The sequence below is a fragment of the Heterocephalus glaber genome, unplaced genomic scaffold, assembly GCF_053883595.1.
Source record: "Heterocephalus glaber isolate CG9 unplaced genomic scaffold, H.glaber_assembly_v1.0 deba00001504, whole genome shotgun sequence".
Lineage (NCBI taxonomy): Eukaryota > Metazoa > Chordata > Mammalia > Rodentia > Bathyergidae > Heterocephalus > Heterocephalus glaber.
Genome location: NW_028258324.1, coordinates 5,732,210 through 5,753,208, shown reverse-complemented (window position 1 = coordinate 5,753,208; position 20,999 = coordinate 5,732,210). Strand labels below are relative to the sequence as shown.

Here is a 20,999-nt window from a genome sequence, read left to right as displayed (position 1 = left end):
GGAGGCTGGCAGCCTCCCGCCTATTCTTCAGGCGAGGAAACAGACTCCAGGGCGCGGGGACAGCGCTCAAGGCCACTTGTCGGACTCTGGCGGAGCAGTGTAGTCCAACCTGCCACCCTTCTGCCAGGCGCCACGCGGCCTGGCCAGGCCTAACTGGGGATGAGGATAGGGGAACGAAAGGGAGCAGCAGGGGTACGATTCCGAAGGAACCCTCCTCCGCAGGGGTGCCAAGTCCTTAGGGGGCAGGTCACCGAGGGGTCTGAAACCGCGCCCAGCCCGGCGCTTGGGGCACGCGAGGCCAAAGATTTGGGGAAACTGAGGCCCTGTGGCTGTGAGAACAGGAGAGGGTTTAGCGGCGCGGACGACCCAGAGGCAGCTGTAGCCAAAAGAGGGCGCCCCGGAGTATGGCCCAGCCCATGCTCCGCCCCCAGCCTTTTCCCAGTTTTCCTACTCATCCCTGCCCACATTCGTCAGCTCCCGTCTGAGCGAGATCACGCAACTCCTCAGGTACCCACCTTGAGCTCCCGCCCTTCTCTTCCTCTCCACTCAGAACCTACCCCAATACCCCAAGTCTTACGGTTTCGGCTCCCCAGGTCCCCTTCCCTCTGGGCTGCCTCCTTTCTCTGTGCGGCCTCTAAATCCAGAGAGCCAGAATTATGGTCTGCGGTGTGGCCCGAGCGAGCCGTGGAGGCGCCCGCGACGGCGCCCCTAACCGCAATGTGTAGGCGTTGGTCCCCAGCGGGTTGCACGCTGAGCACCCCGCGTTCCTTGCTGGAAGGAACTCTAAAGTCTTTGCCTGCTGGGCATTTGGTTTTCCGCCTTTGGAAAATGGGCTTTTACCCCAAACTTGGTTTCCCTCCACCTTGTACCATTGGCATTGGGCTGAAGGAGATTGATAAGCCAAATAGTGAGGTGTTTACTGTTGATTGAGCAGTTACTATGCTCTAGGCATGGTGCCAAGTTTTTACCTGCAGGGCCCCATTTAATCCTGTTAACTGCCTATGAGCTAGTACTATTGGATTACCCCATCTGTAGAAAAGGATCATAGCGATAATAATTGTAATGGGAGCCCCGTGTATTTTCTTAACTACCTGCAGGCACCCTTAGTGTTATTATTTTTTCTTGAGCTTTTAATTAAATTCTTTCTTGGGGTAGATGAGGAAGCTGAAGCCCAGGGTCACCCAATTGAGTGGCAGGGGTGGAAATAACACCCGTGTCTCCCAGACCCTAAAGCACATTCTAGGGTCCTGGAAGCGAACCCTCCTTCCTCCAGCCTCCTTGCTGCTCTCTGCAGGACACCTGCTCCCCTGTTCTGTGGCCTCTCATCTGCCTGGCTTTGAACTGCAGGCACATTACCACACAGCGGCAGCAGGAATGGCAAATGTGGAGCAGTACGAGGGCACTATCCAGGTGCAGGGCCAGGGCCTGTTCTTTCGAGAGGCACGGCCTGGCCATGGGCAGGCTGCTCGCCTCTCTGTGCTGCTGTTGCATGGCATCCACTTCTCTTCTGAGACCTGGCAGAACCTGGGTACACTGCACAGGCTGGCCCAGGCTGGCTACCGGGCCGTGGCCATTGACCTGCCAGGTACTTCTGGGACAAGCTTCTGGGACAGGGGTTGGTGAGGCCTCGGGGCCTCAGGGCCTGAGGCTGGAGGATTGGGAGGACCTAGCCAGGCTGGGCCCTAAGCTTGACAAGAGTTCAGTGCACACTGCATGTTCCTTTGAGCTTCTCCAGTCTTGATCTAGATGTGGTCTATACACTGCTCAGCAGCTCCTGTTACCTGAGGAAGTGTCTCACCTTTATGTTTTTTTTTTTCACAATTGCCTTTTTCTTTTTTGGTACCAGGGATCGAACTCGGGACCTTGTGCTTTCGAGGCAGGCATCAGAACCACTGAGCTAAATCCCTGGCCTTCACCCTTATGTTTGAGGTTGGCCCTAGTAAGAATGGAATGAGATTACCCATGCAGGTCTCCAGCTAGCACCTGACATGGAGTAATAGGTGCTGAGCAGTTTTGGAGAAAAGCATTTTAACAGAGCCATATCCACAGGCTGTTGGGAGCGTTCAAGAGTGAGACTTGTGTCTCCTGGTGTCCTGGGGGGGCATAGCAGGGCCTGGTGGGGAGTAGCCCTTGGTAATCATCCCACTGAAAAGCTCTGATTTGAGCTCTGGAGGAGGGGGGACAGCCCTCAAACCACCTTTCACATCCTGGACTGCCAGGCCCTTGGTATCTAGTGTGGAAGGGGAGGCATGGCCATCTAATCGTCTCACAAGCCAAGGCTGGTATGATTTCAGGGCTCAAGGGTAGACCTCCAGCCTGGCCAGGAATGGTTCCAGCAGTGGATTGGGCTCTTCATTGTACAGGTCTGGAGCTAATGCTGTTGTCAAAGGTAGCAACTGACCAGAAGAGGAAGGATGAGCATGGAAGAAGCCCCTTGGCCATTGTCTTCCAGGACCCCACCCTGTGCCAATGGCCAAGTGCCTTTTTAACCAACTGTTAGCTTAATTTTTTTTGGTTTTGGTTTTTTTTTTTGGTACCGGGAATCGAACTCAGTTCCTTGCGCTTGGGCAGCAGGCGGTGAAACCACTGAGCTAAATCCCTGGCCCCTTGTTAGCTTAATTTTAACAACACTCAGACATGTGGATACTTTCATTATCCTCTTATAACAGAAGGGGAAACAGCAGCTGAGAGAGGGCTGAGAGAACTTAGCCAAAGTCACATAGACAATAAATGAGAGAGTAAGGACTCAGCCCTACTCAGAGCCTGATTCTTTATGATACTTAATTCTGGGGAAGATGGGCACAAACATGGAGGGAAATGCCTTTTGTCTGCCACAGAGATGATAGATCAGGCTGCTGCAGGTATAAACATGGGCCTGGGGGGTGTTATAGGAACCTGGGCACACAGAACTTGACCTAGGAGGGCTTCCTGGAGCAAGAGTCCTGGTTTTCCTACTCACTGCCCTTGTCTTGTCTCTCCATTTGAATTCCTACAGGTCTGGGGCGTTCTAAGGAAGTGCCAGCCCCTGCCCCCTTCGGGGAGCTGGTCCCTGGCAGTTTCCTAGCAGCTGTGGTGGAGGCCTTACAGCTGGGCCCCCCAGTTGTGATCAGTCCATCACTGAGTGGCATGTACTCCCTGCCCTTCCTCACAGCCCCCAGCTCCCAGCTCCAGGGCTATGTGCCTGTGGCCCCCATCTGCACTGACAAAATCAATGCCGCCAACTATGCCAGTGTGAAGGTACCCCTCCTGGGAAGCCAAGTGCCCCTGCAGGAGCCAGGGAGAGTCCATCCCTGAGCCTTCTTCATCTAGGGCTAGATCACTAAGGGGTGGCTTCTGGGAGGAGCTGACCACTAACTTCCACCTTATGGTCTGTTTAGCAGATCACTGTGTCATACCCTGTGTTAAACTTTGTGTTGGGTAGATACAAATCCAACCCCCCACCCCCTGGGCCAGCTGGTCTCCTCAGAGTGGCTCCAGACAGAGACTGAAAGTAGTGGGAAGGGCTGGAGTTGACCTTCCAGAGGCTGGGGCTGGTGTGTCTGGGCCCTGTTAACTCTGCCCTCCTCCATTTCTCTCAGACTCCAGTTCTGATTGTATATGGCGATCAGGACCCCATGGGTCACACCAGCTTTGAGCACCTGAAGCAGCTGCCCAACCACCGCGTGCTCGTCATGAAGGGGGCAGGGCACCCCTGCTACTTGGATAAACCTGAGGAGTGGCACACAGGGCTGTTGGACTTCCTGCAGGGGCTGGCATGAGCCCAGCCCTGTGAATGGAGGGGTTGACTACCCACTTGCTTTAGGATCTGTCTCCCTGCTCAGTGGGCTCTGGCTTACCATGCACATCTAACAGGTGTGTCTGTCTGTGTATGTGTCTGGATTCCTATCTTTTGGGTCTATGTTTTCTGCTTCTTTCACTTGCAGTGATGAGGTAAAATCAAGAGGAAAAATTTAAAAAATCAATGGATATAATTTGGCAGAGGATAATCCAGGAGCTTCTTCTGGTATCCCTCTTTCCTCTCTTCTGCCTTGCAGGCCAGTCATCTCCTCCTCGGCTCCCCCACCCCTCTGAGACCACAAATACATATATGTCCACATGCATACTTACACATGAGAGCCATCTATGATCCCAGGTAGGTCCCTGCACTTGGAAGCAACTGACTGGGTACTTGTGACCCGACTGTATCTTCCCAGATGCATTGGATATACACGCACAGGGCTTGCATAAGTACAAGTGGACTTCAAACTGTGCAGCTCCTCATAGCCTGGGAAGGTGGGGATCTCACGGACCAACCTCGTGCCAGGCTTGGGGTGTGGCCAGCCCTAGACCCCACCTATTTACCGACTGGTTACTACAGATTGCAGTCCAGAACTGACCCCAGGGCCATCCCCTGCCTCTAGCTCTCCCTGCTTTTTCCTCTGGTTCTGGGGCCTCCAACCTTCACCCCCTACCCGTTATCAGGCTTGAGTCTTCTCAGCCAAGCTTGTTTTCGGCGTTGAGGTTTAAGGAGTGGGGAGACAGGCTGTGGAGGTCGGTGAAATAAAGCTTTGCAATTAGACCCCACAGGCTCTTGCTGTCTCCGGAGCGTCGCCCCTCCCCCCGCCCCTTGGGACTGCCACGGTGGCCCCTCCCCCACCCTGGCGGCACCAGATGGTCCCCCTGCCCTTTGTCCACCAGGCCAGATGGAGGGAAAGGGAGATTGGATTCCCCTCCCCACCCACACACACCCAGGTGCCAAGAGACTCGGCTGTGGGGGGAGGTGGAGGTCAGTGGGACTAGGCTGAGCCGATTACCGAGAAGGGGAGGAATACTGTATTTGCTCCCACGGTGGGGAGGAGCAAGGGACTTGGGAACAGTCCACCCCCCTCTCCTTATCCCCCCGGGCCCCGTCCTTTCCGACCCTGGCCCAAGAAGAAACTCTGGGGATAGCTTTGGGAGCACCACGGGGTGGGGTGCACGAGGGCCACACGACTCAGGTCCCTCCTCCATGGTAACCTGTCCTGCGCGCACCGGTCGGGTGGTGCGGTACGGAAGCCGCGGGCAGCTGCTGGGAGCGGGTGTCGGAGGGCGAGACCCAGAGCGGAGGATGCCGCGGAAGCCCAGAAGGCCGGGCAGAGTGAAGGGTCGAAGGCCGAGCGCCTGGGGACTAGGGCCGGAGCGAGGCGGGGCCGAAATGGGGGACGCAGGGGGCTCGCGGAGGCGCTGGATCGGAGAACGCTCTGGGTGGGCGGCGCAGGAGGACGGTGGCTGGTATGGTGTTCCACGCGGACCCACGCCGGGCCCAGGAGCCCGGGGCAGGGGCGCGGATCCTCCCGGAAGCGGCCGCCGCTCGGGACGCACCGCGATGCGTGGGGCGGGGCGGGGCTCATGGCTGCGGCACTGGGGCAGCTGGGGCGGGCCCGCCGCGCTGTAATCGGATCCGGGGAGGGGGCGGGGAGGGGCCGGGCCAGGCGGGCCGGGGGTGGGGGGGCGCGGAGCCGGGCTTCGGGCCGGCCGGGCTCCGCGCCTGTCAAACCCCTCATTGTTCGCAGCTGATGTCACTCGCAGTTGTGAGCGGCCGCCTCTCCCGGGGACAATGTGGGACTGAGCGGCCCAGCCGCCGCGCCGCCGTCGCAGGACAGCCCCAGAGAGGTAGGGCGCGGCGGGCCGCGAAGTTTGGGGGTTCGGCTGGGGGCAGGGTAGTCCGCGCCCCGGTGCACAGTTTACGGTCCTGGGAGGCTGTGAGGAACACATTCCCTGTCCTGTGCGGCCAAGGCCTGCCCAGGTGGGGGGCGCTGGTCTGCCAGAGGAGCCCCCGGACCAAGGAGGGGTTTCCTGGACCTCAGTTACCAGTTTTGCGGCCCCCATCCCATCTGCTGTTTCTGTCCTTTGAACCTTCTCTTTTCTTACCTTCTGCTCTGGGTTCGGGTTCTGCTTGTTCTGCCATTCTCCTGCAGCTCTTGGCTGGCACACACCCCTTCCCATTCTCTGCAGTCCCGGGAGGAGCCAGATACACACCTCCAGGCCAAGGGTGTATGGAGACCATAGTTAGAGTGCAGAGTGGTCCTTCTTGCCCTTCTTCAGCGCCTCAGCTCTGACCTATGTTCTTGGGTGGGTCCTGGGAGGTGGGAGAAAAGGCTGTGCTACTCCAGCCTGACTCTTGTGCCTGCCAGACTAGAAGAGGGAGGTGCCCGCCTCCTCACTCTCCTGTCCCAGGCCCGCCATCTTGAGACCTGTGGCACCCAGGGCCCCACCCCACCTCAGTACCCAGGGGAGTGGTCTTCAAGGGGATGCATCCTGGGCCTTCTCCCAGCATGTGGGGCTTTGGGTCCCCACCAAGCCCAAGATGATTACCTTCATGCTGCACCATGGGGACATGGGTCTCCAGGCTCTCCTTTCCCTACAAAGGGCCCTTACACTCCAGGCACTCCCCAAAAGCTGAGCTCTGGCCGTTTTGTGAGGTCACCCTCATGGATGGCACCTGAGACCCTATTGTTTCTCCAGCTGAAGACCTAACCCTTCTAGGTCCTGGAACCCCCTCAACTTCCAAGGCGCCCCCATCCCAGCCCCCACCCCCAGCCTTCATCAGCATGCAGGCTCAGGCTGCCCAAACACAAGGGGATTGTTCTCCTTGCATGCTGAGGGTGGGGGGCTGGGAGCGGACAGCCCACACACCCTGGCAGTCCAGGCCGTTGGTGGCTGGAAGCCCCACCCTATGTCCCCAGACAGGCTCTGTCCATCTCCCCAGCCCCTTCACTGCCCTCTCTGCAACCTCCATCACCACTGCCCTGTGGCGCAGATCTCTTGAAGGAGGATTGAGGAGGGAGCTGCGCTGCACAGGTGGACCTTGGGTTATCCCAGTCTGCCAGTTGCCTTTGGTGAAGCCCTGCAAACAGCTCCCTTCACTGGGCCTCAGGTTCCTCTCTCAGTTGGTGAGGCTTTCCCAGTCGTGATAGGCTGAACCCTGCTCAGCTCTGTAAAACCTGCCCCGCACTCTGTGGCTTTCCCTAGCCCCTGTCCTCCTAGGGAAACCTGTTTGGCCTCTCAGAAGTCTCATACCAGCCCCTATTCCTCACCCTAGCAACATGCCCAGGGAGCCTCTAGACCTGGAAAAACAGCAAGAGCAAGGGGTGGGGGTGCTTAGGAAGGAGCTGGGAATTTTGTGTATGTAGGTCCTGGCTCTGCCCATTGGTTAGTCCCTTAGTCCCAGGTCTCTACATTAGGCTTTAGGGAGCCTTATGGTCCCTACATCCCCTAGGCCAGTGAGCCCTAATTCCTCTCCCTCACCCTGAGCCTAGTCCTAGATCTCATATCCTCCTGGGAACTCTCAGTGTAGTAGAAAGACAGGCCCAGAAATCCCCATCAGGGGTTCCTTTGAGTTGTGGCCCTATCTTTGGGAGGTGCAGAGGCCCAGTGATTACATCTAACTTGGAACGTTGGGGAGGGCTCCATCGAGGAGGTGGCATTTGAGAAAGATTGTGACAGAGAGTGTGAGGAGGAAGGGCATTTCAAGCTAGAATCAACAGCTCAGAGACCTGGAGATGCCTGGGCTGTTTTTGGAGCCTGGTGTGTTTGGGGGATGGGATAGAGATGAGACAAGAGAGGTTAGCAGGGGCTGCATTATGAAGGGCCTTGATCCCACTTCATAGAGATCAAGCTTTATTCCTTTGGCACTAGGGAGCCATGGATGTCTGTTAAGCAGCACCATGAGCACAGTCTTCAGCAGGGAGAATGGATGCTAGATGCCTTTTCTCAATTTGAGTGAGACACAGGATGGGTACCAGTGACTTGGGCTGCACCATGAGGGTGTGGCCTTTCTCCTGTGTTCCTGTCTGGGCCTGAGCCTGGGCCTAGGCTTACCTTGGTTTCTCTTGATTATGAAGACTGTCTAATGATGATGAGATGCTGTAGCATTTCTGGCACCTGTGAGCTTGTCAGAACTTCCCTTCCCAGCCCCCCTTCTCTGCTGGGCACTTTGGCTGTGAGACATACCTAAATCAAGACCAGAGGCTGGAATTTGTAGATCCCAGGCTGCTCCCCTGCAATCTCCTCCTGAGCTTCCTCCCTCCAAAGCTAGATGTGATAGGTCATCATGGGAGGCTGAAAACTGAGGCTGGCCAATGGGTCTGAGGATGCTAGGGCATATCTTGTGGGGCCTGGCTAATCAGCAAGGGTTAGCATCCCCAGAGTAGGAGATATGCAGAGGAATGAAGAACCTTCAGTGCTGATACCCACACCCCACTGTCCATCCTTCTGCCACACCCTGCCTTGCCCGATGCTCAGAGCCATTCCCCAGCATCACTAGGTGTGGCCAGCATGGCTGCTTTTGAAGTGAGAAGGATACTACTAGGTTGGGAGCTGGGAGTTGAGGGGGATGAAGCTCTCTCCCTACCCCAGGTGGGTCCATAGGCCCTCACTGGTCCAGACACTCCAGCCAGCAGAATGGAGGGAATCCCCCAAGGGGCGGGCCAGTCTACTTGAGTTGCCTGGCCCCAGGAGCCCTCCCCTCCCCTAGATTGTTCTTACTGCAGAACAAAGCCAGGGTGGACACTTGATCCCTGCCTGTGGGGGGAGCTGGCTAAGCCCCCAGCCCTTTGATTGGGCAGCTGTCATGGAAGAGAGACAGCTGGGGGGGAGGGGCAGGAAGGGGCCAGCCACCATCGCTTACACAGCTGTCATCCCACCCCCACCCCCACCCTACACTCTCCAGCCTGAGTGGCAGGAAGCCAGGGACAGAAGGAGTGGGCACCGGGTCTGGGGAGGGGGCCCAGGGAGCAGGAGGGACGCCTGAGGTCAAAGGCTGATCTGAGCTTGGTATGTTCTGCCAGGGAGCCCTGCTGACCAGAGGTGAGCTGGAGGTCAGTGTGGTATGATGTGTGGCTGCCACGAGGGTGGCCCAGCAGAGACCCAAGGGCCACCATACTGGGACAGCAAGGACCTCCCTAGAGCCCCAGTGTGAGGGGAGAGGAGCCAGTAATGCCTAACGGGGCTGCTTATTTTTAGGGCCCTAAGAGAATAATTTTGAGATATGAGTCAGGACCCTTTGTTTTCTCCCTGAGACAGAAAGACTTTGAGGGTCTCTCAGAACAGAAAAGACACAGACCAGCAACCCTCTCCCATCCTTAACCCCCAAACATGTACTAGTTGGGTAAACCAAGGTACAGATCAGAAGAGGGCTAGGTCAAGGTCACCCACTGAATTTGGAACAATTAGGGTCTCTATTGAAGACTAAGGTGTCCTTTTCATGTGGGAGTTCCAGTTCTGGCCATGTTGTTAAGCACCCCCCACCCATCTTTCCTTGAGCCACAAGAGGTGATGAGATAGTATGGGAACAATGTCAAGTCCCCCACTGATTACCATCCCTAAAGAGTCCCTATACCTCCTGAAAATTCTAGAGCTTAAGAACATGACTCTGGACAAGCTGATAGCCCTTTCCAAACAGGACCCATGTTCACTAGCCAGGTAGGGGTATCCTAGATAACCAAAGCCTAGAGCCTACCATTAAAAAGGTCCTCCACCAGAAAGAGGGCTAGCAGAACCAGACAGGAGCAGCCAGGAAGGGGACCAGATGAGGCCTAGGTCAGCCACACACTAGCAGGAAGGACCCTGCCGTTCCTCCAGGCCTTTCCTTTCTGTGACCTTGGGCAGGTTATAGACCCTCTTTAGGTATTGGATTCCCACTCCCTATATGGTGAATTCATCTGCTCAGCCACCAGTATGTTTGAGCACCTTCTCTGGCCTGGCTCTGAGCTGAGCCCTCAGGACACAAGCAGAAGCTGGTAGCCTTGGTTCCTTTTCTAAGGGCCTCCCAGGCTTGGCTGTCCAGGGAGGCAGAAACCAAGCGCGTCATCACAAGTGCTTTGATGGGGGAAGTGCAGGCAGCCAGGGGAATGTCTAGCAAGGGCAGCCAGCACCAGAGGTTGGCTAGAATGCCAGAATGCACAGTCCCTTCATCTACTGCTGGTCTTCACTCTCTGGGGAGCTTATTACAGAACTCAAATGGAAGGAGGAGCAGGGTTGGCATCCCTATTGTAGGGGTGGGGAAATGGAGACCACATGTGCACTTGTCCCTCAGGCTGTGAGCCCCCTTCCTATTCCATCCCAAGCCCTGGCTAGCAAGAGGAGTTCAGAAGGGGGCACTAGATAGAGCTCCATGCCCTTTACCCTCGTGTCAGGACAGAACAGGGGCTGAGGGAGTAGGTATCCAGAGGCTCCCATGTGCTCCAAGACTAGTTTTGCATCCTTGGCTGCCTCCCACTCCCAGCCTCTGGGGTAAAAAGAATTTGCAGGGTTAGGGTTTAGTTTTGGCCCAGATTTGGCACCAGCTGGTCCTACTCCCTGTCCTCATTGAGTTCTAGGCTCCCAGTGAGCTCCCCATCAAGGCTGAGCCTTGGCGGGAGATAGCCGATGAAGGATTTCCAAGCAGGATTAAGGTTCAGGATTAAGTTGGGGCACAAAAAGGGATCTTGTGGGGAGGGTTAGCAGCTGAGCTAATCCCAGCAGCTAATCTCAGGCTCCACCTTCCTCTAGCAGTTAATGGCCTTGACATTCCTGCAGCCCACTGAATCCCTTTCTTACCCATCACCCAATCCCAAGGAGACAGAGATGGTACATATCCTCTTTATTATATGGGGGAGGAAATTGAGACCCTGAACTCAGGGGTTGTTTCTGCTACAGTAGAAAGTTTGCCTTTTTTTTTTGGTACCGGGGATTGAACTCAGGACCTTGTGATTTCGAGGCAGGTGGTGGCACCACTGAGCTAAATCCCCAGCCCTTGGTACAGTAGAAAGTGTTCCACGTGGGGAATGTGGTCAGCCTGGAAGCTTCACATCTCCTGTGCCAGGGCCATTTTGAGCACATAGGAAAGCGATGAAAACACCACTGTGCAGACTTCTGAACACCCTCTCCCAACCCCAGCCCAGAGCTAAATGCATTCTGCTCAGAGCTGTCCATAAACAGCCTCTGCTCGGGTGACCTATCGAAGATGGGATCAGCCTCTGGAGGCAGGTGGAAGGCCGGGGCAAGAGGACCCTGTCTAGAACCTCACCAGCTTTGCTGCCCTCCCTTTAAGACCTCCCAAGGCTGCTCCAGCTTCCTCTGCAGCTGATCCTCCACCCTCCAGACAGCTGGGTTTTTGTTTGGAGTAATTTTTAAACCTTAACTCCACCTTCAGGGCCCAGTCCACAGGGGTCTTCTCTTTCAAGAGATCAAGGATGAGGCTGTCCTTTCTGTACTCCTGTAGGTCTCCTAGTTAATTCTTTGATTGATTGGTTGGTGCTGGGATTGAAGCCAGGACCTTGTGCATGCTAGATAAGAACTTTCCCACTGAGGTATATACCCTAGCCCTCCTCATATGAGAGGAAGGGAATGACAGGGAGACTGAATCCCCACGGTGTATGTGCTGACTTTTTAATTGTCCTAATTTGAGGGTGGATAAGATTTGTTATTTCTTTTATTGATTGATTTTTGGTACCAGGGATCGAACTCAGGACCTTGCGCTTGCCAGGCAGGTGTGGTGCCACTGAGCTACATCCCCAGGCTTGGTATCTCTTTTAGAGATGAGGGAAGCTGAGGCCCAGAAGGGTTAAATGACCTGTCCAGCATTACACAGCTAATGAGACACATATAAGCACAGTGGTCAGGACATTTGGAACTCAAAATCCATTCTGTCTCCCTTCTCTGGGAGTTTAATTAGATTGCTCTAGTCAGGGTCCTCATGTAAGGGCAGGGGCAGGGTGAACTGGCTTCCTCTCTGACCCCTTTTCATTGCCCTTACCAGAGCTAGCCAGGCCACGGCGTGGACACACTCCCAGGCCACTGTGGCCCCAGCCCCGCCTGACAGGATGAGCAGCTCAGATGCGGGGCTGGAGGAGGAGCCAGAGCTTAGCATCACCCTCACACTGCGGATGCTGATGCATGGGAAGGTGAGTGGGAGGGGCTGGGAGGGCCCAGCCAGTGCAGATTTGGTGGACCTCTGCTGGCGGGGGTGGGGGTGGTGGGGGGTGCTGGGGGGTGCGGGGGGATCGGTGTCCATCTGACTCCACTTTCATCTTGTTTTCAGGAAGTGGGCAGCATAATCGGGAAGGTAGGTATCCAGTTCTGCCTGGTGTGTTCCCCTCAGCCCAGGCTACCAGGTGGTGACCACTGAGGCTAAGAGTGATTCTCTGTTTTGCCTCCTACAGAAGGGAGAGACTGTCAAGAGAATCAGGGAGCAGGTGAGGAAGGAGTTTGGGGGAGGAGTCCAGGGTACCTGATGTGGAGGGAGGGGAGATACCTGAACCACTCCATTTGGGAAGAGCAGTGGATGTCTGAGAGGCTGGCAATTTCTAGCCTCTACTGAGGACTGGTGAGTGGGGAATGTGCCCTGCTACCTGGCACCCGATCTGTACCTGCAGAGCAGTGCCCGGATCACCATTTCCGAGGGGTCCTGCCCTGAGCGCATCACCACCATCACTGGTTCCACAGCGGCTGTCTTCCATGCAGTCTCCATGATTGCTTTCAAGCTGGATGAGGTTGGGGCTGGCAGGCTGGGAGTTCAAGGGTGGTTCCTGGGAGGAAGGGAGGAGTGTGTCTCTGATTCCAGATAGTGGCTATGGGTGGGAGGGGAGGTCAAGCCTAGGGTAGTGTTCCCTTGGAGGAGCAAGAGGAAGGGGTACCTGCCTAATTCCTCAGCCGGAAGGTACTTGAGGTGGGGTGGGAGAGGAGTAGGTGCATGTGACCAACCCACCGTCTTCCTGCCCCAGGACCTTTGTGCTGCTCCTGCAAATGGGGGCAGTGTCTCTAGGCCTCCCGTGACTCTGCGCCTTGTCATCCCTGCCAGCCAGTGTGGCTCATTGATTGGGAAGGCTGGCACCAAGATCAAGGAGATCCGAGAGGTAAGGGGAGAGGGATGCCATCCATAGGGAGTTCCCCACCCTGTAGTTGTGGAAGACCCCTGTGCTTATGGCTTCATACCCCTGGTGGAATTCAGACTGGGAGCCCTTCTAGGGATTGTTGGAGCAGCCAGAAGTAGGCTCTGTTTTTCATTTGCAGACTACAGGTGCCCAGGTGCAGGTGGCAGGGGACCTGCTCCCCAATTCCACAGAGCGTGCCGTCACTGTGTCCGGGGTGCCTGATGCTATCATCTTGTGTGTTCGACAGATCTGCGCTGTTATTCTGGAGGTGTTACCCTGGGGCAAAGAGAGAGGGGGCAGGAGATGGGCCCTGTGCCACCAAGTGGGGTAGGGTGGGGCTGCAGGGATAGATTATGAGCTGTAGTGTGCGGGGGTGCATTTATCTAGGGGTCCTGCTGGGGGGCTTGAGGCTACTGGGCAGTTGGGCCTGAGAGGGTCCCAACAGCGCCTCCTCATTTGTGCCTTCCAGTCCCCACCCAAAGGAGCCACTATCCCATACCATCCGAGCCTCTCCCTAGGTACTGTCCTCCTCTCCGCCAACCAGGTGAGGGCACAGCAGGAGGGATAGAAAGCATTATAGGAGAAGGGGGGGCCGAGTTGAAGGAGGGGATAAAAGAAGAAATTGTGGTGAGGGGGAGGTATGACCCTGGTCAGCCTGCCCTGACCTGTCACAGTAACAGCCTCTCCACCTACTTTGTCCCCACAGGGCTTCTCTGTTCAGGGTCAGTATGGAGCTGTGACCCCTGCTGAGGTGAGTGAGCCACAGCCCAAGACCCCCATTTCTGTGCTAAGCCTCCTCTGACCTCTGACTCCTCTTCTTTGGCACAGGTCACCAAGCTCCAGCAGCTGTCGGGCCATGCGGTCCCCTTTGCCTCACCCAGTGTGGTGCCAGGTAAGCAGCCTGTGGAGGAGGAGGCAGGGGCAGACCCAAGAGGCTGGGAAGCCCCCCTCTGAAGGACATGGGGTTCAGAGAGGTTCAGTTCCTCTTCTTTGCCTCAGGACTGGATCCCAGTGCACAGACCAGCTCCCAGGAGTTTTTGGTTCCCAATGATGTGAGCAGGGGATGTGGTGGCTGGTGGGTTGTAGGGGAGGTGGGGCTCTGGGCCTTGCCTAGGGTCAACTTCTGCCTTCTCCCTAGCTGATTGGCTGCGTGATTGGGCGCCAGGGCAGCAAGATCAGCGAGATCCGCCAGATGTCAGGGGCACATATCAAGATCGGGAACCAAGCAGAGGGTGCTGGTGAGCGGCACGTAACCATCACTGGCTCGCCGGTCTCCATCGCCCTGGCCCAGTACCTCATTACTGCCTGGTGAGCATGGGTGGGCAATGGGGGGGGCACCCAACTGGGGAAGGGAGAACTCATCTCCTTTCTCCCTGGACTGGTCCCCTGCCGCCATGAACTCCCACATCTCCATGGTATTCTACCCAAGTCCCCCATATTGCTCCACCCTCATGTTCTCTTTCCCCATTGCTGTCTCTTTCCCCTGGGTCTTTGGCCCCAGCCCCATTTCTCCTCTCACCCCATACTATATCTGCTTATCCTTCCTCCCTCCTCACATTTCCACCTTTCCTATCTTACCCCTAAGCACATCTACCCCGTTATTGCTCTCAGTTCCTCTGTTTTTGGCTAATCTCAAGCTGTTTATCTTCCCTCATTGCCTCTGTCTCATCCCATCTCCCCTTCATCTTCCCTCTATATCCCTTTTTCCAGTCTAGAGACGGCCAAGTCTACCTCTGGGGGGACGCCCGGCTCGGCCCCCGCAGACCTGCCTGCTCCCTTCTCGCCACCCCTGACGGCCTTGCCCACAGCTCCCCCAGGCCTGCTGGGCACACCCTATGCCATCTCCCTCTCCAACTTCATCGGCCTCAAGCCTGTGCCCTTCTTGGCTCTACCACCTGCTTCCCCAGGGCCACCACCGGGCTTGGCGGCCTACACTGCCAAGATGGCAGCGGCCAATGGGAGCAAGAAAGCTGAGCGGCAGAAATTCTCCCCCTACTGAGGCCAGCTGAGGTACAGGCTGGGGCAGGCAGGACCTCCGGCAGGGTCTGCCTCCGCATCCTACCTGTCCAGGGAGACTCCACCCTGGGGTCCCAAATGCAGCCGCTAACGCCAGGCGCATGGATACATCCCCCACCCTGTCCCCCACCTTTGGAGTTCCTACTCTCAGAGAAGGGGCAGTTTCTGGGCCAGGGTTCTGGGAGCTGCAGTAGTCCTAGGCCAGAGGGCCCTACCTTCAGCTCTAGGAGCAGCCAGGGGCCTCCCTAGTGCCCCACCATGGGGGGGCGGGTGTCCATGTATTCTCCATCCCTTGGGGCCTCCCACCTACTGCCCCCCTGTGGGAATCAGGGAGGGCTAAGGGTGGCTGGGCCAAGCTTCTCTCCACCTCCCTGCAGATTCCCGCTGCTTCCATGGATAATACTTTTTGACTGGAATGGACTGGCTGGGATTGTCAGGGGCACCCCCAAGAGGGGGCTCTGCTGGGTGGCTGGGGGAGTGGCTTGGGGGGCAGGGGCCCAAGCAGCAGACACTCTGTACAGTTTTTTCAATCCCTGTTTTTGAATAAATATTCTCAGCGACCAGAAAGGTGTGAAATACTGGTGTCGGGATGGTAAAACCTGCAGAAAATGGGTGCAGTGGAAGCTGCACCTGTGGATCCACTAGCCCTGCTTGGGCTTCAGCCCCATCCACACACCAGTTCTCAGGTTTCAGGGCCCTTTGGGGTTGCCCAGGCTTCTGCTTCTAGCATCAGACAGGTCCAGTTGTCTTCTGGACATTGTAAAAGTAGATAGAAGAGCAGTAGCTTTGTCCAGCCTCTCCCTGGTTCAGATATCAGGGAAGTCCTTCTGAGTGTTTCTCCCCTGGTTCCTCCTTCTGTGGATATACCTCACACCCTTCGCTGCTTGGCCCATCACTTTAGCTGTGGACCTTTTGTCTGTGGGCCCTGCCACCTTCTGTGCTCCCTGGACTTGGGGACCATCCATGAGTTTCACAACCTGTGCTGGAGGGGCCCTCAGAAATGGTTCAGGGTACAGATGGGGAAACAGGTCTCAGGAGAGTAGGTTGTGCACAAGGCCATGCCATGTTTGGCCCAGAACCCAGGATTCCTGAGAAGTCTCTGGGCCTTGCCAGACTGCAGACAAAATCCCATTTCAGAGCCAAAAGTCCAGGCTGAACACCTGCTGCCACCCATGCAGGAGGTGGGATAGGTCTCCTCTGATAGCACCGTCCTTTCTCCAGTCAAGAGAGGGAGCTCTCAAGTGGTCTCTGGTAGGCTCAGGCTGGGTCCTCCTGCCAATTCGCGGGCCTGCTGGGGTGCCGCAGAAGGGCCTAGGGCAGGGCCATCTGGGGGTCCTTTGAGGCGCTGCAGAAGGGCTCGAGGGTACCAGGCTTTTGGCACCCGGGGCAGAGCACGGCGGGTAAGGCGGCCCAGCGCCAAACGCACAGGGCGCTGCAGCAAGCCGTACAGGAAGGGGTGAGCGGCAAAGGCCGAGTAGGCCACCCAGGTGACAGCTGCCTCGGCCTCTGCGGCCCGCGCCGCGGGTGCCAGACACGCGCAGCCATAAGGCAGCCAGCAAGCTGCAAACTGGCCCACGGCCAGAGCTGGGGCCAGGGCCGCCTTGCCCTTAGGCAGGCGAGGCCGGAGGGTCGGCAAGAAGGAGAGGCGGCTGTCCAGAGAGTCTGAGCGCAGCCGGGCGCCGCGCGCAGGCAGCGGGGGACGCAGGGCGGCCCGGCGCGCCACGAGGAAGATGCTGCCATAGGCGCCGAGCAGCAGGAGCGCTGGCAGCGCGAAGACCAGCAGCGCCCAGAGCGGCCGGAAGGGTCCAAGACCCCCGACCAGGACAGAGCAGCGCGCCGGCGCTGGGGGCGGCGCGGGCGGTGGCCCAAGCAAGGACAGCGCACCCAGGAGCCCGGCGGTGGCCCACACGGCCGTGAGCACAAGTCCGGGCGCCGGCCGCCCGCCTGGCCGTAGCGGATGTGCGATGAAGCGATAGCGCGCCAGGCCAAGCGCGGCCACACCGAGCGTGCATGCGGGCAGCAGCGCCGCGGAGAGGAACCGTGCGGCACGGCACGGCGCGGGGCCCAGGCGCACGTGGCCCAGCCCGGGAGGGGGCGCGGCCAGCAGGCCCAGCGGCATGATGGAGGCGGCCGCTAGCAGGTCCACTACGCACAGGTGCACCAGGTAGAGCGCGTCTTGCAGTCCTGGAGTGCGCAGCACCACGACGAGCAGTGCCCCGTTGCCCAGCAGGGCCCCCACCTCCACGAGAACAGCCAGGATCAAGCCTACCGAGCCTGCGAGTTCGGTGACGGTGACGATCAGCACTGTGGTGTTGGCCATTGGAGTGCTCAGGCTTCACCTGTGGTGATACGCAGAGGGTGGACGGGATCCTTCAGCGCCTCACTTCCCATTACCTGTCCCTTGCTCCTCTGGCCCCTCACCTCATAGGCTGCCCAGGAGGGGACTCCAACACTCGGGCTACCATTCTCTTGGGGGCTTGGCTGGTGCCTTGGAGAGTGAAAGTCTGAGCCTGCCGGCGCTCTCCCCTTGCCCCAGCCCGGCTCCAGCAACTCAGCCTCTGTCGGAGATGGTACTGGCTGTCACTCTGATGTTGTCCTTTGGAGACACACGGAGCTGGCAAGGGAGGGGCAGGGCCTGGCGCCAGCCCCCTGGGTCCTAGCAGCTGCCAGCTAGAGGCTGGAGGCACTGCTGTACGGGGGTGGGCAGAGCAGGTGCCAGGCTGGAGCTGAGACTGAGGGAGTTACAGTGTCCCTTTGGAGCCAGCCAGGCCCTGTCCTGCCTTTCCCAGAGTGGGATGTATGTGTGCAGGGGTGATCGGACCAGTTAGCTCAAACTGGTTAGAAGGAGCAGGAAGACCCTTAGGTATAATCTGGGCCTCAGGAGGAGTGCTGTCCTGGAAGGAAAATCCCAGGGCATGGCACATAGTAGGTGCTTGGCCAATATTAACTTGAGGCAGAATGGGTGTCCGTGACAGTGAGAGGAATAAATGAGAGGAAGTCTTAGCAGACAACTGCTAGTTGTTTGTTTTTACTGATAGCAAACAAGCCCTCTTATGATAAAATTACCCTGAATTTTCTTTAGAAACCACCCCTCCCCAATTCTCAGGACTTGCAGTGTGAGTAAGCAAGATCTCCACCCTCTGTTTTCCCCAGGAGGCACAAAAGTCAGTCCTGGCCAATCAGTGTGTGGTATCTCAAAGTGGCTGGCTCAGGGAAAGATGGGTAACTCTAGTTTCATGGCAAAACCCCATCTATGCCCTGGTATCTTGCATATGGATCTGAAGTTCTTCTTTCTCAAACCCCAGGCTTGAGTCTTCAGCTGCCTCCTCAATATCTCCACTAGGACTGACCTAATGGGCATCTCAAACTTCCTATTTCAAAACAGAACCATGACTCCTGACCCCTTCTCAACCTGCTCCTCCTAGAGTCTCCATCTTAGCAAATTTCTCAGGATAAATGCCTCCCTTTCCACTGCACCCATATGCAACCCATCAGTGTATCCAAAATCCAGCAATTTCTCACCAGCAGCCCCAATACCCAGGCTTCTGCCCTCACCACCTCTCATCTGACCATTGCAGCCCCCTTCTAACTGATCTCCTGGCCTCTGCTCCTTCACCTTATGCTGGCCATCTGCCTGTTTGCCCTCAGATCTGTTCCCTTTTCCTTGCTCCTCTGGCCCCTTACCTCATAGGCTACCCAGGAAAGGGCTCTGACGCCCAGGCTGCCATCCTCTGCTCTTGTACCTTATTCTGGGCATCTGCACTCCCAGCACTGCCTCCATGGGAACTATACTTGCCTGGCTTCTTTGGGAGTGTGCATTGAGTGGACATTACTAACAGAAGACAGGAGAATGGAAGGAGGAAGTCTCATGCCCCACCTGGGACTCCAGATCCCCCTGTAGAAGACCCTTTCTCCCCACAGCCCTGGCTACTTTCAGATAGCCTCCTGTGGGTCTGGTTCCTGCAAAGTGATCCTGGGAGAAGCACTCATCAGAACAGTGTTTCCTTCCGGTAACCTTCTACCCTGTATGATGGTGGTGCTTCTTGCTGTTTCTCATTTTTGGATTGCCTCATCATCTCTTCGTAGCTCAGTTTCCCCCCTGTATCAGATTCCCCTTGTCTGGTTACCTTGAGTAATTTGTTTCAGTTGGCTAGATCTTGACTGATACCCTCCTATCTTCTCTTGACCCAGCAGCTGAAGCGGGTCCCTCTTAAAACAATCAGATGGGGCCACGACTGCTCCTGTTCCTCCAAGAGCTCCCCATCACCTGAAATCTCAGCTCCTCTGTGCCATGGGGTGGCCTCTGTTATCTGCCTTCTCCCCATATCTCTGCCTCCCTTCCTCCTCCTTTTTTCCCACACACCCAGCCACAGCAATCATCTTCCTGTTCTCCTCACCCGTCAGAGCACTTTCCACTTCTGGATCTTTGCACTTGCTGTTTCCTCTGGAGAGGCCTTGACTGATCATCATTAACATTATTCCATCTTCCTGGCACTCTTTTACCTTAGCTTTCTTCCTGGCACTTTCCTTACCTGATATTACATTTCCTATTTATGCGTATGTTGGTTGTGAGCCTGTTTTACTAGAATGCAGAAGCAGGGAACTTGGCTGAGTCTTCCTCAAACACATGCCCGCCCCAATCCATCACAGGCATATGGCCAGCATCACTGCAGATCCAGATGGTAGAGATCAGCCATGAACTGCCTAGTTTGACTTTTTGTGCTGAAATTTGGCAGGTCCCTGTCCAGTTTTCCATTATCCGGATGAGAAGGCTGAAGCCCAGAGAGTGGAGGAATATGCCCCAGAGCACACAGCTGGAGCCCCGGCACCAGCCTCTTAGAGTTCTGTCCACAAGGCCTGCAGGCCTGAGGAGAGCTCAGCTGGACTAGGTGGGAGCAGCAAATGAGAAAAAAGGATTAGAAAAGGCAAGTGGTGGAGTCGATGGTGGGCTAGAGAGTGCTGCTCCCTCCAAAATCACTAGAATGAATTAAAAATGAAAACATTTTGGAATGACTGAGTGAGCATTCATGTATCTGTGTGTGTCTATGAAACTTGCAAAACAAATACAAGAAGAAGGCCAAGTGTGGTGAGACACACTGGTAATCCCAGCACCCTGAGAGGCTGAGGCAGGAGGATTGCAAATTGAATCCCAACTTGAGGAGTTTATCGAGATCCTGTCTCAAAATTAAAAAAAAAAAAAAAGAGCTGGGGATGTAGCTCAGTGTGAAAGCCTGGGTTCAATCCTCAGCACTGGGGGTAAAAAACAGGAAGGATAAACCCAAAACAAATAAAACTGGAAGAGAGTGAGAGGGCCAGGAGGACTCTTCTGAACACACGCTGTACAGTCTGAATCCTCTGGAGCTATATTAGTGTTATATTCATTACAGATTGAAATCCATAAATTAATAAGGGTGAAGAACACTTCTTGAATGTATCAATAGAGACAAATGAACCTACCTGTATTGCAAATGAATAACAGAACCACATTGAAGAGAAACAAAGAACAATTTCAAGAAACACATTCAAGCAACATTTGAATCTATTCACTTATTTTGACCCTCAGCCTAAAGAGAAAAAGATAATCTTGAATAAGGTTAAGTAAATCTTGAGCTCTGTTTAGAAAGCTTTTTATTTTTTATTTTTATTTTTTGGTACCAGGGATTGAACTCGGGTCCTTGGGCTTCAGCAGCAGGTGGCAAAACCACTGAGCTAAATCCCCGGCCCAGAAAGTTCATTTTTTACAATGATATGAGTATAGGAATTCTGAAACTCATTTTTGTGTGGGATAAGGCAAATACATTGATATTGATACTGATGGGAACCCAGGTGCTTACTGTTTGAGAAGGGAGGAAATATGGGATTGGGGAAGAATGGAAGAAATCTGTGGTGCTTGATTAGAATTGGAGAAATAGATATAGATAGACGTCTGTTTATTATTTAGCTACATATACCCTACTTCCTAGCCCCAATATTGGATTCTAAACACTATTTCCTGCCCCAAGGAGCCAAGGCTCCTTGGAAATGGCTGATTCCAGATTTGTACAACATGAACTTGGAATATCTTGTTTTGTCAGAAAGTAAGGAGGTACTCAAAAGAAGAAAAATGACAGG

General features: G+C 55.7%; 3 protein-coding genes across 5 annotated transcripts; 2 read left to right on the top strand and 1 right to left on the bottom strand.

The window, feature by feature from the left end:
• Positions 1-356: 356 nt before the first annotated feature.
• Positions 357-4,558, top strand: Abhd14b (abhydrolase domain containing 14B). 2 transcript variants are annotated; one of them, XM_004834187.4, is made up of 4 exons: positions 357-507; positions 1,348-1,585; positions 2,996-3,237; positions 3,579-4,558. In XM_004834187.4, the coding sequence occupies exons 2-4, from the start codon at positions 1,375-1,377 to the stop codon at positions 3,756-3,758; spliced, it is 633 nt and encodes a 210-aa protein (XP_004834244.2). In that variant the 5' UTR covers positions 357-507; positions 1,348-1,374; the 3' UTR covers positions 3,759-4,558. The 2 variants fall into 2 exon arrangements, with proteins under 2 accessions (XP_004834244.2, XP_004834246.1); XM_004834189.3 differs by having other exon boundaries at positions 398-507; positions 1,295-1,585.
• A 973-nt stretch (positions 4,559-5,531) lies between these two features.
• On the top strand, positions 5,532-15,455 carry Pcbp4 (poly(rC) binding protein 4). 2 transcript variants are annotated; one of them, XM_021240645.2, is made up of 13 exons: positions 5,532-5,631; positions 11,759-11,903; positions 12,041-12,064; positions 12,162-12,194; positions 12,375-12,491; positions 12,723-12,854; positions 13,012-13,140; positions 13,342-13,416; positions 13,579-13,623; positions 13,701-13,764; positions 13,872-13,924; positions 14,011-14,180; positions 14,780-15,455. In XM_021240645.2, the coding sequence occupies exons 2-13, from the start codon at positions 11,823-11,825 to the stop codon at positions 14,844-14,846; spliced, it is 990 nt and encodes a 329-aa protein (XP_021096304.1). In that variant the 5' UTR covers positions 5,532-5,631; positions 11,759-11,822; the 3' UTR covers positions 14,847-15,455. The 2 variants fall into 2 exon arrangements, with proteins under 2 accessions (XP_021096304.1, XP_012925941.1); XM_013070487.3 differs by having other exon boundaries at positions 14,583-15,455.
• A 105-nt stretch (positions 15,456-15,560) lies between these two features.
• Positions 15,561-17,460, bottom strand: Gpr62 (G protein-coupled receptor 62). Its single transcript, XM_004921032.4, is given in 2 exon segments — positions 15,561-16,145; positions 16,147-17,460. Coding segments are annotated over 2 exon segments (1,098 nt in total). The 5' UTR covers positions 17,209-17,460; the 3' UTR covers positions 15,561-16,109.
• Between the last annotated feature and the right edge of the window lie 3,539 nt (positions 17,461-20,999).

Coding starts and splice junctions, on each gene's coding strand:
- Pcbp4 (XM_013070487.3), top strand. CDS start 11,823: ATGAGCAGCTCAGATGCGGGGCTGGAGGAGGAGCCAGAGCTTAGCATC. Junction 11,904..12,040: donor GGATGCTGATGCATGGGAAG/GTGAGTGGGAGG, acceptor TCTTGTTTTCAG/GAAGTGGGCAGCATAATCGG. Junction 13,417..13,578: donor TCCTCCTCTCCGCCAACCAG/GTGAGGGCACAG, acceptor TTGTCCCCACAG/GGCTTCTCTGTTCAGGGTCA.
- Abhd14b (XM_004834187.4), top strand. CDS start 1,375: ATGGCAAATGTGGAGCAGTACGAGGGCACTATCCAGGTGCAGGGCCAG. Junction 1,586..2,995: donor CGTGGCCATTGACCTGCCAG/GTACTTCTGGGA, acceptor GAATTCCTACAG/GTCTGGGGCGTTCTAAGGAA. Junction 3,238..3,578: donor CCAACTATGCCAGTGTGAAG/GTACCCCTCCTG, acceptor CATTTCTCTCAG/ACTCCAGTTCTGATTGTATA.